The following is a 17,570-nucleotide window of genomic DNA, read 5'->3' as shown; positions in this document are numbered from 1 at the left end:
TGAAGAGATATATTTTCAATTTTCCCATTTAGTTTTTTTATTTATTTCTCCTTAATTTTTTTTTGCTTACCCGACCTTGAATATATACTTTAATTTTAACATTTATTCCTATTTATATGATTCTGCAAAACTTGGGATCGTCTGTTTCATCATTAATTAGCGAGGCGGAAGTAGAATGATAAAAGTCTATGAGTGAAAGGATGACAAGAATGCCAAGGGAGTTAAAGATTTTATGACAGATGAAAGCAAAGAAAAAGAACAAAAAATACTGTAAAAAAAGAAAGGGAAAAACTGTAAATAATGAAAACAAATAAAATAATTATTGTACCCAAAAACATAAATTCCTTGTCTCAGTAAATGAACAGGAGAATTAGAGGCCCCCAAAAACGAGTGCCATTAACATAAAGAAGACACTGAGTGGTAAAGATCAATATGACCTGCACCAATGTCCATTAGAGCTAACACCAATAAAATAAAAGAAAAGCGATTAACAAACACAACGCACAAACTTTCACTCAACGCCTGTTTTACGTAAGCCTTTTTGTATTTAATACCTGTGGCATTCTTTTTAAGGTAAATTACAAGACATTATACTATCTAACATCTGTATCAACGCACTTTCGGACGCATTCCTCTTACTTTCTTTTGATACAATGTTAAACTAATTACAAGTATGGTTTTTAAAAGATCTTTTCACTTTGTTTACAATGCGTATAAATACACGCAGATTGATCGCGCTTTATGGGAACTATGAAATATTTTTGTCGTATAGTTATTATCTGCTATCTATACAGAATGAGTAGTAGCGTTGCAGTAAGGACTGAGACTTGCGATCATATGTCATTCGATTCTCGGGTCACAATGTCATAAACATACACTTTATCATTATAAAAGATTGCCACTGCTCACGAACAGGTTCAAGGATGGACAGCAGCGTCTTCAACGTACTAACAATTCCATGCTGCGATCGCCAATCCGCCTGCGATGTGTGGCGATTATGGAAAATCCCCCAAATATATATCTTAGCCGGAGGCCTATGCCTTGCAGTGGGCGTCTATGTCCTAAGTCAACGACGCTAATACACAGTGATTGAGTACAAATGTTAAATCTTCTGCATCAATTATAATTTACCTTGTATAAACTGATTAATCTGAAATAATATATTTCAAATTAATTGAGACAATAACTTCTTCCAGTACAAAGTTTGAACAGATAGTAAACAAGCACACATTTTAAATGACTAACGTCTTTTATTATTTTTGAAACCATTGATTTTTGGATAGAGTGTGTTATGTATTATTTGACAATAAATAAGCTACACATTTATCCCTGTAAAGCTTTTACGCCTACAACCAATCATCCTGTATTTCTGCCATGTGAATGAGATAAGGAGCTTTCAGCGATAAAATTTCGAAATTTTTAACCCTTTCGTCCCGAATGGTACATATGTGTACCACAAATGTGTGAAAACCCCTGGAACCTAAAATGATTGCTTTTTTTCAGTGGAAATTGTACCAGACCGTTGTTTATGCGTTTGGCTTTGAGGTTATATACAAAAATCGCACGCTGTCTGCATGACTTGCTAGTCTAGCGCTAATTTCCATTAACTGCACGTGGTTTTGGTGTATAAATTTTATGTTTTAGTATTTCGGGACGAAAGGGTTAAACTAATATTGTAATATTTTTCAAATAACGTCTATGTCTGGTGCATTTGTCGGCGACAAATAATCTTGTGCAGCAAAATATTATATTTTTTTATGTCTAGACTAGACCGTCTACAAATATTATAGCAATCTTGAATATTATCCATTTTGCAGAAAGTTTGTATATCAAATAATAAAAATAAATTTCAGGCAAACGAACTGTATCAAAGTCACCTTACTCCATATATATTGTTACGTCGGCAACAAAGAATCTTGACAATTTTCCAAGTAATAATCAAAACATCACGTTCTTCATTCGTCCGATAATCTCTAAACATATTAACATAAAAATATGTGAAGAAACTATATTTCTTTAATTCTAATGTTGTTTTACAGTATCAATGTACATCATATGAAGTGACTGACTACAATCGAAACTAAAAGTAGTATAAACGTAATAATAATCTAAAAATTAGAGTAATTAAAAAAACCTTGGGCATCATACAGTAAAGGTTTAAGGCTAATCTAATCATGTAATTACTACATTGCTGTGTAGAAATAACAAACTTATTTTTAGAAGTAAACGTTGTATTATTAATAACGTCTTAATATCCCATTAAATGTTACAGTAAATCAATTCAATCTCTAAAGGATCGTCTTGATCGAGGCCAATGCTCAATTTTTCTGCAAAACAGTACTTGGTTATATACTTGTGTTTCAAATAGAACCGCATCGTAGCCGTCGTAGTGAAATTATTGACCTAACAAAGTACAGTCACGTACATTAAATATAACTGAAATGTTTAGAAAATCAAAGCCTTTATTGGCGTTATAAAAATGCCAAATAAAATCAAATGTTTTACATTGAATCAGTGGAACAAACATTTCTCGGCGCCAATGAAAACATAATGGGGCGTACAATTAGAAGGAAATTGCTCCATTACACCTTGCACAGACGTCGGACTCAGCCTGATTGTCGACGCGGTCCACTTAACGCCTCGTAACCGTGTACATGTGCAAACAGTTATTTCATTGCGTTTCTTTTTAATTTATTAATCTGTTATCCAATTTTTATTAATGCTCGGTGATACTGCGAACTTTGTTTCGCCTAAAACTCAATAAAGGAATATGTTTCTGATTTTAAAATTTTTGAGAGTTCCTGAGAAATCTAGAGTTATAATTTTTTTTAATTATAACACGACTTAATTTTTTATATTTAGATTTCATCAAATATTACATAAAAGTGCTAGTTAACGGAACTATATATTAAATAACTTAATATTTTATATAACCACTCCAATAAATTTATTTTTAAAATTAAATTGTCATAAGTTTTAACAGTCAATCTAAAAATAAAACTCAACTCTGACGATGTAACGTATTTTATTGAATTACATTTCGTGCACGACTGTACACAATAGGTCTGTTGGACTTTCGAACAAACTAATAGCTCAACAAGGGGACAGAGGATAGTATTGAATCACTTATTCACGAAAATCCCTCCCCGGCGCGTTTACGTAGTTTAAGCGGATTTAGCGCATACATTAGCAACATTTGAACATTTGTTGACTAGCAAAATAAAAAACTGCTTATATGTTTCGTTCAATACTTCTGTCTATTTATTTATACAGCATAAGTAGTTATAGGTGTAAAAGCCAAGTCCGAGTCCAAAGGCTGCATAAGCACTTAATTTTACAAGCACTTAACTTTTTAATTAAGCCTGTAACAGTTTTTGCTCGTTAAAAATGTAGTAGTAGTAAAGATTAATTTATATAAAAGTCCTCACCGCCCATTTCTAAACAAAGATTAAATCATGATATTAATCATTACCATTTGCATTATTATAAGTACACACATTCCAAGCAAAACAATTATCCGATATGGCGATCACGAGAAAGCTGCAAACGCAAAAAGAACCGTTTATTCGATCTACTAAATTTTAATTTATGCAAATAATTACACGCCTAAAATTAAGTTTTAATTGTCTTGGTTACGTATGCGGCCTCACTTTAAACGGGTATTACGGTTTTTCATTGTTATTTGCAAAGAAATTTCAAATGTAATATTTTTGTACCGTTGACAAAATCAAGGCGTGTAAATACATGTGCAGGACAATATAAATTTGCTTGGACAGTCAATCGCGCAAAAAATCTATTTAATTTTTTTAATAAATAATTTGAAGACTGTAAATTTGAATTAAATTAATCGAAATTTTTGTTTTAAGTAGGCCTACCATACAGGCTTATGAAACGAATTTTAATTTTTGTCTACATATATATAGACAAAAATTTATTTCAAGAATTCAAGCCATTGTGTAATATATGTTATAACAAATAAAACTTATTTATTAGGCAGTGATTAGACTAGACTTTCCACTACCTGAGTGGAAGCTTTTCACTTCTGATGTTATTATAAACATACCAACTTTACTTAACCACGGTTTTAACCTGTGTTATAATATTGTTAAACATTCACAAAGTTTTCAGCAACATATTCAAGTTATATAACTCCGTCAAATGTCGACCGCTCCCGTCTCTTATGTTATTAAAATGTACATAACGCATTTGATGACAAAGTTGTTTTAGCTATATAATTTGTAGTTTTCTAGTAAACATATGTTAAATGTATTGACACAATGTGATTTGTTCACCTCTCGACCTCTCACATGAAACTAAATAAATTATACAAGCGCTGATGATGAACTTTCCTTAGAATTGAGCAAGCGAAACGAACACGCCGCTAAGGTCTATCAACTTAGAGTCAGCATTTTGAAAACCAATTCGATAATTTGTTATACTGGTACTATACTGAAATGATTGTATTTTATCGTCTGTACACCGATTTATCAGTTACGATTGTCAAAAATATATTAAAATATAGCTATATACAAGGTTATATTAAACCGTATTCTTCCATAGCAATACCGAAACTCTGCGCCAAGTCTGATAGTGTTATTTGCGTATTTTTATACTATTTTAAAAAGAACGAAAACAATCGATTGTTAATAAAAAAACTAGCAATTGCTAATTAAACTCCAATAATTTTGCTCCAATGGCATCACTAAAGAGTTAACATAAAAAATGTCCAAATACGAACAGGTACAGTGGTTGCTAAACTGTACTAGCTCTCCCGTGCACAAAAAACTAAGCACCAAAGCAACCGTTGCACGTAAAAAATAGAAAACGAGTAAATATACTGAACAAAAGTAGTGAACGCATTAGCGTTAATTGCGGCATCCAGGAGTAGAGGCCACTCTATTTTCTTTTATTCATACTATTTAAAAAAATACTAATGTGTTTCTATAACTCGTTGGTAATGCAATGCAGTAGCCAACTGCAACGTGCGGCGCTTTTTAAAATAAGCAGCCGTATTTATTTATGACGTACTATCATTAAATAGTAAACTAGAATAGTAAATTAAAAATAGTATTAACTTTAAGTAAAACTGTTTTATGCATCTATTTAATTATCTTCATCATTTTAGCCATAGGATGTCTCCAGCTGAACTGCAACACTGCGATTTCTGTCGACCTTTACAAGGTCAATTCAACTTGTGTCTTGATGTCCTCCATACCCTTGGAGAATCTTAAGGCCTAAGCGGCAATCTGTTCTGTTCTGCGTGCTAAGTGACCTGCCTACTGCCACAAGTCACAATTAATCACATTGTGACTTATAAGTTGCTGCACAAAGTAAATTTTATTGTCTTGACTATCCGTATGTTTCGTTGCGTCTAGAGTTAATTGTCTGTCCGTACGAGTCGTTGCGTCGACATTTATGTATCGATTTGTTTAAAGATCATATAAAATATGTCTGTTTAGCGAGATATGTCTTAATCGGCCGTAAAATTTTCATAAAATGACACTTTGTAATTTCACCATGTAAGTAATAAAAATCGTTTCTAATTCCGATCGCGTCAATTTTTTCAATCAATATAAAGCATATTGTTTTCATAGAAAAGATATACTTCAAAATAATAGACATCTTAAGAATTTTACGTTACTTAGATATTAAAAAATTCTTAAAGATCAATCACTTTGAGCGATGATGTTTATTATAAACTGACTTTACGGAGACGGCGATAAAATTGATGGCTGCGCATTAAATGAAAAGTACCAGCTCTAGTAAACGTACAATGAAAGGCTCTTGAAGATTAGATAGTTATAATACTCTTTTAATATAATACAAAACAATTAGCGTCCAAAGTAAAATGATTATCTAGCCTGTTCACAGACTCTAGTTCAATTTACCCTTTTAAGTCTTCTGTGTTACTGAATATTTTTAAGCCACTTTCACTTATAAAATGGAATCACCAATTTAGTATATTTTCAAAGTATCGTAGTGTACAACTATATGCATATATGGCACAGGGCACACCATAATTTGTGTAAATTATACTCCACCCCGCATACATTAACAGTTTACACGTTATATCTTCTGTGCCGACCATTGCGTTGAGTCAATGTATCGATACCATCGGTAGATATCAAGATTGGAAGAAATACTAATACTAAAAGTTGAGGTTGCTCAGGTAAAAAATATTTTTTGTTGTAGCCAATGTCATCATCGTGTAAGCCGAGAGGACGCCTACAGCAAGGCTTAAGCCTTTCCTGAAATTGCCACAATGACCGATTTTGCGCTGCCCGACCACGTCGTCGGAACACCTAGTGGGACCTACCAACACCGTTATTTACATTTTTATGTGTTTGATCCATTTTATTGTCAACTCTTTGATTATATTATATGACACATTCGAATGGACATTTATCTTATTTAAAAAAGAAAAAAAAACTTGATTTAAAAAAATTCTTTAAAATGTATATTATAATAAATAATATAATAGGGTAATAAATAATTTCGGTTTTATTTTTTAATCATTCATAATTGATTGGAGATTATTTATGTATTCTAGTATTATCATACTAATCCATAAATCGTTAGGAAACTAAAGCTCTATTGTAGTAACCAAATTCGAAGACTGAACTCAGGCCACTACTTATATAATTTACCATATTGGTAAGCTGACGCTAAATTAAAACGTTTGGGTTAACTTTCCTTGCGATTAGACCAAGGTATTTCATACTTTTTTTTGTATTCCAAGTATTATTTATATTCCACAGAGATTAGCGTTCATGCCTATGTTTTAACTATTTTATTTAATATATACCTTTTTTTTCTCACGTCTTTGTATGTTACAGTGTTTACTCAGTCTCCTAAACTATTTCATAAGCTAAATCGCAAACTATTTCAAACTAAATTGTAGTCAACTATTTTTTTTTAAATCGTAGGTGTTTTGTTTTTTTTTTAACATAGCCATAACATTGTTAATATTCTATACTCATAATGTATGTATACAGATATTTAAAAAAAAAATGTTAAGTTTAAATTGACTGTGGCCAACTGAGCAACCAATTTGAAGCATCGTAAATATGCAAGTAGTACAGACTTAACTCGCTGGATGTACGCCAAAGCGCGAAAAACTTGGCTCAAACATTAACATACTATCTAATCTTTTCAACAAAATATTGCTAATGTTAATCGTTGAAATGATACATCATGTGACTTTAATGGTGCAAAATTTATTCCATAAACATTATTAGTAGTACTTATTCAAACTGTATATCGGTTTACTTTAATAAAAAAATATGACTAAAACCGTTACAAATGATAATTATAATAACAAGCATATCTTTTAAGATTGATCTTGCCAAGATATTAAAAAGTGCCAACAATATTAAAAATAGAATTTATTACACAGAGTGGACAATCAAAACATGTGAAACGAAAACAAAACGCAGTCAAGCATGTGATACACACTTTATTATATAGTACTGTGATCAAAAAGTAAATCAATTTGTTTATAAAATATCAATTATTTATATATTTATTCATTTCAACATCATCCCCTTCAAAGTAATCCTCGTCCGATAAAACACTTTTTCTGATGAAGTCTATCCTTCAAGACCTTCTTCGATTCGGTTTTTATCTCCTCAAAATGGCGTTGCCGCACTGGCATTTTGCTGAATAGCGAGAAGCCGAACGGAGCCAAGACAGGTGAATACGGTGGTTGCGGAGCGATATGAGTCGAGTTTTTGACCTTTTTTAAAAAAAAAAGTTGAGCGATGACACCAAACATCGTTCAAAATAATTTTAGCTGAGCTAAATGATATTCAAACTTATGATAAACGCTTGACAAATGTTATAGATATTTTTACCAAACCTAAGGAAAAATACTTATCTTTCTATTGCCTGGGAGTTTGAAATTAAAATTGCACGATAATTTTTTATCCCAGAGTATAATAATAAACCTAATTTACGTTACATATATTAATAGAAATCAAGTAAAAAATTGTTGAATATTCTAAATAGAACGATTAGTCTAGCTAGACATAGGCCTGCCTCTATAATTTTCAATAAGACCGATTAGACAGGGTCATTTGTTCAACTTGTAGGTGTGAACGTAATTTTTATTTTATGTAATAACAATATAACAGTCTAATATTGAATAATAAAAAATTCTGCGCAAGCACTAAATGGTTTAAGCCAAGTTGGAATCCTACCATAAATAACAACAACGAGTGCCATTTTTTGTTTTAATTTTGATATATTTTTAGTACGGTGGCAGATGGACAGAAGATATTGCCTTCCCCGACATTTTCCGCTGGGAAAGCAGCGGCTTGTGTAATTAGTAGAAACGAGAGCGAAGCGATTTCCGAGACGGACCGCGAAACAATTAGCCCGCGGACTAATAGTTATAAGTGATGAACATATAGCGATTTCATACGCGAAGCGGGAAACTTTTTTAAATTCATTAATATGTTTACTAATAATGTTTCTAAATATGACATTAAGATCGTCGGAAGACACTGAATTTTGGTCGTTCCCAACCGGTGCCATTATAAATTAACGAGAAAGACTGTCCAACAAGCCTACGGCTGAAATGATAATTATTATGAATAATTCTTCTGGACCGTTGTTCATATTTGAGTCATACTTTGCTTTACAAGTCAAAGTACAACAACAAATTTATTATAGGATATTAAGATCACATTGATTGTTGTCGATACATGTTTAAAAATTTTTAATTACGTTTTTGGCGATATAGCCAATACTTTCATGATTCAAGACAAGGATTTAATTGCAATTGACTGAAATTTATTTCCTTGGCTATATTACATACTTAACTGGTAGTACTTTGAATTCAGGGTAATATTTTTTTAAGCTAGCTAGCATCGAGGCCCCTTCTTAGATGGACGATCGTCATACTTCAATCGCGGAAAGTAGCTGAATGAAGGCAGGACAAGATCTGCTATAGTGGCGATCCCAGGGGAGGGTATTTCCTTTCAGTGATAAAATTATAATAAAAACTATTGTTAAGTATCATCGAAGTAAACTGTTTAATATCATAAGCATCTTAACCATCTTGCCAAATTTGTATAAAATTTTAATTTAAAAGTTGAATAAAATTTAAACTTTAAATATAAATTTTACTTGTTACGTACCCAATAAACGACACGTTTTCTAAGTATTAAGTCATCAGATCTATTTTAAGGAGCTTGGTTTCAGTTCAGAGACACTTGTCCCTAATAAAGATAATTAAATACAGTGGTGAAGAACGCCATTGCCGCCCGACACTCGACAATTAGCGGCGAAGTAAGAAGAGCGTGCGATATGCGCATGCGACGCTACGCTTCACATTAGAGTCGCGAGCCGCGCTGGTGATACGCGGCGTGCATCGCCAAACGTTTGGCACCCCTGGTATTAAATAAATTCGGTGAAATGGTTATCCTTTTTTGGTGAAAGTCAGGGGTGTCGCAGGCAAAGTGTCAGTGACGGTGTGTGGCATGGGACAGATATGGGGGCGGGCCACAGCGCAGAGGGCGATTGCGGCGCATACGCCAGCGACCCGCCAGCGCATGATCGGCGGAAGGCAAACAATAAGAGGCGAAGGTTGGCACATCATTTTTTTTAGTTCTCTTTTTTATAATCTTTGTATGTATTAACAGAATGTCCCACATATCAACGTCATGCTAAAATCGATTGATGAAAAGGAATTTAAAAAATTTACCGAACACGTTAGTTTTAATGAGCCGTGAACAGTGATGTTACAAATATATAAGACGTTAATTTAATTATTTTAAAAGTTGAATATTGTGATAATTTTTGAGAATATTATAATTTAGGCAAACGCAATTTGTCACTACCTTTTAAATTCCATCTTGGTACGATTATCTGTATTTATAGAAGGGCAGCTCAGGATAACGTGAAAGTGGAAGAAAATAAAAAAAATAAAACTTTGCGATCGTAATAACAGACATAATACCTATGTAAAAAAATTTAAATAATACGTAACATAGATTTTTATAAATAATATTCTGGGGTTAGTTAATCTGCCCTAAATCGCCAAATTTCTTTACAATGATTTATAGGATACTTAATATACGCTGTTCAATCCATCGACGTCGATGAAGGTGACCTCCGGATTCAAAGATCTTGCATAAGCCCTGACATACCTACGCAAATTAATCTTAAACACATTATCTAGCTTTCAGCGAACAAATGTTTTCGTTATTATACTGATGACTTTTTTACATATAACTACGAATTATTGCTTAATTAGTGTAATTGTAATTTAAATAATATATCATAATTATAACGGTATTAGCATTCAAATATCCATAAATTATATAACAATACAATTAAAATATTCTGTTGTACTTTAGAATAAAATAGTCGAAGCTGCATTTCATGTTTCTAATTTCTTTTAGCGATCTTCTCATTTCATGTGATACCTTAATATTATTTATTTATTATACGTAAAGAATTTATTGAAAATTAAGATATAAAAAACATACAAAAAATCCTACACTATCATAAAAAAAAAAAAACTGTTTTCAATACCATATTAGACTTTGTATAACAGTTAGCGATAAAAACTAAAATTCCCTTGTTAGTTCATGTATGAAGTAAAACCGAAAACCGACCAAAACCGATCTTACATATACGTGTCTTAAATTTATTTCTTTAATTATTTAAAAACTTTTTATACATTTTCGTATAACGGCAAACTTAAATCCGAAGCTATACTCTGACAGTTAAACGTTTGGGGGGTGCAGAGATAAATTAATAAGGTAGGTGAAACTAGTTAATATCATAAATTGCTATAAATAGAATAAAAAGTAAAATCAAATTCCGAAGGAGGAGAATCACATATAAATATGCTAATGGCAACTACATAATATAATTATATATACCCTAAAAGTTTAAAAAGCTACGGCGAAATAATGTTAAAAACCAAAGTAACATGAAATGATTGGGTAAACGCTTTACACCTCTCATAGCTTCATGATATAGAAACAGATGACAGAAGAATTCCAATTTGTTTTACCACACGAGAATATCACAAGTTCAATGACAACATCAATTTTCTATGGAAATTGTCATTACAACTCTCGTTTACCACAGATTCGTGACTGTCTAGACACGAACACAATTTGTTAGCAGTATTGATCGGATGAAAACTTTTACCATTAAAACTATTTACATTTATTCTATGTGACGTACGGATAGTAATAGATGTTTTTGTCGTTACGTAAAAGAATAAAACATTTATTTATGAAATATATACAGCATACATACATTATGTTTGCAATTTCTTTTTATCATTTTAAAGAATAATTAAAAGAGAACAATTAATGGAAATACAAACTTGTGATATGCTTTTCGACAATAATTATTTATGTACATTCTTAATTGTCTAAAATGGGTATAAAGAATCAATAAAAATATTTTTTGATGACGCCTGTAACTTATTGAAGTCGCAGTTTGTGCTGCATTGTTCTATGGTGTTACTGAAACCGCTGTACTGGGTCTTAATAAAACGTGACTAGATAGAGGCCGAGATGACATAAACAGCATAAACACCACAGCTGCGAACGTTGACGCCGATATTTCCTCCCTCTCGCCGCGCAAATACCTAAGGAGCGGTACGGCAGTTTCGGTAGCTTTAACCTTATCTAAATTACTTTACTTATTATATTCTAAATTATTATAAAATATAGAGGGAACTATAACATAGCATCCTATTCCATACCAAAATACATAGATCATTTAACTTCCTTTCAATATTTTCATAGAAATACTATATCTAATATGTTAATGCGCCATTTAATACGGCTATAAACCATTGAAATACGATATATCAAAGACATTTTTTCGTGCTTCACGTACAAATACATGATTTTATTGTCATTTGTCATTCAAATGCTGCTTGCCGTAGGCATTTACATTTTAACCGAGTTTTAGATAGTTGAGCACTGAAGGCGACCCAATACCTCTTTTTAGTAACAAAAATTGTTCAGAGACATTGTTCATTTTACCCGGTTAGGAGGCCACTCAGTTCACTTATGATATAAACAAGCTACATTTCTTTTATTTTTTGCCATTTAACAGGTATTGATATAGTTAATACTGTAAATATTTTGGTAATTCTGGTCAAAAAACTGCGAGTAAACATTTATGCGTGCAAGGTTCAGGTCTATTACATACATAAATGTGTCAAAACTTCCCAACCAAGCTCTCTGAATTATTTCTAAATTGCTAAATAACTGTGTAATCTAGTATTTGAAATAATAATCTACAATTTCTATTAAACATAATCATTAAAGTAATTTATGTTTTGGTGCTTAAATTACAAAAAAAATAATGTAGCAAAACGCAAAAAGAAGCGTTGAGGCTATATAAACAAAAAAAAAGTTAAATTACGTAAGTGAACATCATTCTAAGTCCCCATTAGCCTGAAACGGAGATTTGGCACGCATCCAAATTAGAGGTACTCTGGTAGTACTTGGAAACATGTTTACATTTACATGTAGTCTTCTTGGATTACGTATTCATTAAGTTATCTTGGTAACAATTTAACAATGAGGATAAAGAGCTTTAATATACAGAAGAAGTTGCTTAAGATTGGATAATAGGATACATATACACTCAACAAAGATCAAAGAATACTTTAGGCTATTAAAATTAATTCTGTAACAATAATATATAATAGCCTAAGATCGGACGATGTCCAGCGTATATACCATAGTACCTTATAAAAACACTCACTCTTACTCTTTTATTTACAAGACAGATTCAATATCATACTCATGCTGGGCATGACCCTCTCACCTATTCCTAATTTCTTGATTACACGGTCCCGTTCAAAAGACCAGCGACGATGTCAACTCACTCAGCGCGACACCGAACGCACGGCAACCAAGACAGGCTGACGAATATATTCAACGTCTTGAGTTCATCATACACCCACTACAAATACGACACCAATGAATGCACGCTGTAGGCGGGCATACTGGACCCCGTAGTACTCTAAACAACCGGAGGAATAGTTCCATTTGCGAACGAAGCCTAGTGTCTCTCCAGCTGGGGAACATATGCAAGGCAGCGGTAACCAAGTCGAGGTTCGGTCTGCTCGGTTACCCTTGGGTCACAATGCTAAATGCGTTTAAAATCACTCTCGCCCAATCCTCTGTTATAGACTATTCTACCCGGTCACTCCATGAAACGCTCGCCTAAGCGATCTAAGAGTTCACGGACTCCCAATCGAGTAATAATTTATGTTATATAACGGCCCGAGCCGAGTTTCCCGAAAGAAACCTCAAGCTAAATTACGCAAGAAAGATTTAGAGTAAATACCTTTGAGGTTAGTCCATGGAATGCCTTGCTAAGAGAACCATACGATCGAGGCCCAAGCGTATGTCAAACCACCTAAAATAGACCTATGTAAACAGCACAATTATCTATGCCAGTAGTTTTCGGCACAAAAAAACACATTATTTTTACTTGTCTGCTCAATAACTGATCGATATTAATTTATTTGGTGCAGATATTTAAATAGCGTTCAAGAGTAAATAGCATGCAAATGTTTTTGTGAGTACACATAATCATGCCGTATGTTATTCAAATAAATCTAACACCAGTAATTATTTCGTCAGTAAAGCTGTTACTAATATCAAAACAAACCGGGCGCGACGTTGCATGACTACATTTAACATTTTAACCAATTATATGTATGTTGAAATCTGCTATTGACATTGGAGAATTTGTTCAGTAATTATTTATTACGCATTTCAAACACTTTTTTTAACTACGGATCTTCGACTTAAGTACATGGGGTTTATCATGTAATCTAGTGTATATAAAAATAACCTTACTTCCTTTGGCCACGCCTTTACTTAGGAAAGACTACCGATTACATTTATATTTCATTAAGTTTCAAGATCACTAAAAAAAGTTTTTTTTTTTAAATATGGCGTCTATTGATATCTTGCGCGTTGGCGAGTTTGCTTTGGATTTTTTTTGTCGTTTATTAGCTACTTTAGGCAGTATTTATCGAACACAAAATTAATTTATAATATCAATTTTACTTTTTATCAATAAATAAATAATCACTCTGAAATACGTTACATCATTTATTTTTCCTGCTGGAATACGATGTAGCCATATCTTATGGTAGAACAGCAAACAAATTACAATTATCTTCATTCAGCTATTTGGAATAGTTTACAAATGACAAAGTTAACATTTCATTTAAATATTTTTGTTTTGCGAAAGTACACGAGTGTCGAAAGCATAGCAGAAGGTAGCGAACCTCCAATTATAATATTTCATATTTTATCGCGATGAGGGATTGTTACATACGATATTAAAGTTGAGAAATATGCACCTATAAAAACTGACACAACGACTAACCTCAAATTCTAATTTTACTTTCAAAGCATACATACTCTATATAATATTAAATTGTATAAAAATTACACAAAAATATATTAATTAATTATAATTGTATAAAAATGTAAAAACGCAGAAATATCCTTTGTGTTTCCGTCCTTTTGACAATTGAACCACTGATAACTTCAAAATAAAACTGCCTAAATATTCAGAAATCTCCACAGTAGTTAATAAGCTAATTAAAAGAAAAAAAGCATCGTAGTGCTATTTAAATTAGTGAGGTTAAGGAATAATTTGTATGAATAAATAGTTCGAAGAACAGTCTAACATACTTTTCTGGTATTCGTAGCCCACATCCCTTGTTGAAGTAGACAAATGTTCATGGCAACTAATTAACAACTAGATTAAACTTCATCGCACGCTGAACTATTTGAGTTCGTCCCGTAGGAACGTAATATTTCAAGAGCACGGTATATTACAATATAGTATACTAGCGCGGTATAATAAATATTTTCCCGGTTTGGGTTTTCAAAAAATCTTTTTATATTAAATAATGCATGTTACACCTTATCTAAAAATCAATGGCTTCATTTATTACATTTACAATTATTTATGACGCAGTTATAAAATTGTTATAATAAGCGTTTTCGCAAACCGGATAACTACATATAAAATTAATTATTATTTACTATATGCCCCTGAAGTTTCAGAGTGATGACTTTAAATAAGTTCCAATGGTATAAAACCTTACAAACTTTATATGACAAATAGCGCTATACGTTCACCTACATTTAAAACCAATCATAATATAAAATGAATTTTTCTTTCGCATCTCCATTAGTTATAATGTTAGTAAAGATTGATGGGAAAACTACATACCAAAACATCAAAACACTTAGTTTTATTGTTACTGATGATAGCGTTCGTCCATCGACAGCACAAGGTCGTATTTCACTATCAACTCCAAGTTAAGTCTTAATGTAAATTTAGGTTTCCCGTCCCAGAATGTCTTACATTTATTTATTTCCTTTTTTTCTTTGGTAATATTTGAACTTTTCGAGTTTTATTACGGAACTTTATGAAGTCATAACTTCGAGAAAGTATTTACCTGAATTATATAACAGTAGCACGGTGAAGGTACGGTACTTATTTTCGTAAATGTTCGGCATTGTTAAATCTACCCAAAATTTTATAGCTTCAATGAACTTTTGGTTCACAAACTGGAGTTCTTCAACTATTTTACTATACGGTATTATTAATTAAAGGCCTAAAAGATTATGTCAGCAAAAAGCTTTACATCTCTTACAACTATTTATAATCGTCCTGTATAAAGTGATGACTCTGATAAGTTACATTATTCTTCTCTAGAAATGCGATATGCCTATAATTTCTGAGCAGTACGAAATCTGCAAGAACAAACAGTAAAAAATAATTTATTTTGATATGTAGTAATCTGTACTTTGGCTACACTTTTTCTTAATTACTTTATTTATTATTTCTGAAACCTTTGATTGTTTGTTAAAGTAGAACGAGCAAATAAGCAATACACTCACAAAGACACTCGACAAAAAAAATAAAAAAAATTATATCTTTATGCTTTATTAAGGTTTATACAAAAGGATTACCACGACAGGGCATCCACGACACCAAGTCTTTTGCTTATCGCAGAGCATCGTAGTCTTTACCCTTAGTATTCTCACATCTTTTACATAATTGAGTGCTGGTTGAAAAACAGATAATCTTAATAAAAACTAATATAATTTCGAGCCGTGGTATGCCAATATGTTCGCGTAAGATACAAGATTATCGGGGATCATCTCGGATAAAACTGCAATATGTTGGAAAAATTCACAAGCCTTCAGATTATTTTGCTACCATACCAGATGTTTCAGACTATGCAGTTTTCTCATAAAATCTTTTTTATAAAAGCAATATTTCGAAGCACCGAGAAAACTTCAACCTATTTTTATTACTACTTTATTTTACTCGATACTAACACAGAACATATCAGTTTATATTTGAACAAAGTATATTTTTCGGGATTTAAAATTGAAATCTTGTAGATACATCTCCTAAAATAATTATGATATGACAAATTAAAAATACAAGTTAAATTCCATTCGTGTCCGAGAAGATATTTTTGGTGTTATGAACTAGAATCTGTATAGACAGTTCTCATGTTGATATACTTCGCCATCCGTACAATTGCAAACATCAACAAATAATGCACAGTTTTGGGCGCACGGACAAAGGAATTGTTTGCTTATTATAAAAACATTTCTCTCCCAAAATCAGAAGTCTACACAAAATGGAAAAAGCCTTTGTATTAAACGCTAGACTACTATTTTTAAAATATTGATTTTTAATCGCAATGCAGAAATCGACAAAGTAATCACAAGGTCGTCGGAAGATACTGTAAGCGTGTGTCTATAGGAAATGGGAGGAGGCCTGGATGATGATGATGACGGCGATGATTAAAAAATTAAAACCCCGTCTGTGTTTATCGTGAACTATTTTCAGATCCGGATACGTTAAGAGTCCTTATAGCTTTAATTTGAAGGATGCCATTAGAAGGAAGCTTAATTTGATTCTAGTTTCTATCAAATTAGGCTTTTTTAATTCTTCTCATGCCGTACACAAGTGATAATAAGAATAAATTAACATAATTGCCTTTCCTTCCTATTCCATCCTGTATAATGTTTAATGTTTATAGCAAAAGAAGTAAATATCATCTCTCTATGTTACATTAAGAAATGTTTTGAAACAGAGAATTTACAATAAAATTTATCATTTCGCTAAAGCTTTCAATCGTTTTGTCATTTTAAGTTCAAAAATAAGGATTTTAATTGAAGATCCGTGACATTTTTAATTACAAAGACAAGAAGGCAAAATAATATATAATTCTTTAAATTTATACCTCAGGGATAATTATACTGGTTCTGGATGAATCGTTTCATTCAATTATTTCTGCCATAAAGCCTATATTTAAAATATAGTATTAATAAATTTTTTGAAAAAAAAAATATCTAAAAATCTGCTACCGTGCCGTAGAGGGCTGGACTGCGTCCATAGAGCAAAAATGCACAGAATGAAGTGTCTTTTGGCACATGTACATCAAATCTACGACCCTTATGTTCAACAAAGCTGTAAAATTTTTACAGATTAAGAGCATCTAACTAACATCACCGAATTTGATTGAA

General features: G+C 32.1%; 2 protein-coding genes across 2 annotated transcripts in view; one reads left to right on the top strand and one right to left on the bottom strand.

Annotated features, from left to right (window-relative positions):
* The window catches only part of MCU (mitochondrial calcium uniporter), a 123,125-nt gene that overhangs the window by 9,393 nt on the left and 96,162 nt on the right, over nt 1-17,570 (bottom strand). The window lies entirely within an intron of this gene.
* The window catches only part of jv (javelin), a 99,217-nt gene continuing 90,944 nt past the window's right edge, over nt 9,298-17,570 (top strand). The window contains exon 1 of the mRNA XM_068774125.1: nt 9,298-9,588. Coding sequence (XP_068630226.1) covers nt 9,494-9,588 — 95 coding nt within the window. The 5' untranslated portion in view covers nt 9,298-9,493. The remainder of the gene's footprint in view (nt 9,589-17,570) is intronic.

Source organism: Battus philenor, unplaced genomic scaffold (assembly GCF_028537555.1).
Source record: "Battus philenor isolate CCGP_79_NKW_IND1 unplaced genomic scaffold, ilBatPhil1.0.hap1 SCAF_7, whole genome shotgun sequence".
Taxonomy (NCBI): domain Eukaryota; kingdom Metazoa; phylum Arthropoda; class Insecta; order Lepidoptera; family Papilionidae; genus Battus; species Battus philenor.
The sequence above is the reverse complement of the archived record's forward strand: the minus strand, read 5'-3'. Positions and strand labels throughout refer to the sequence as shown.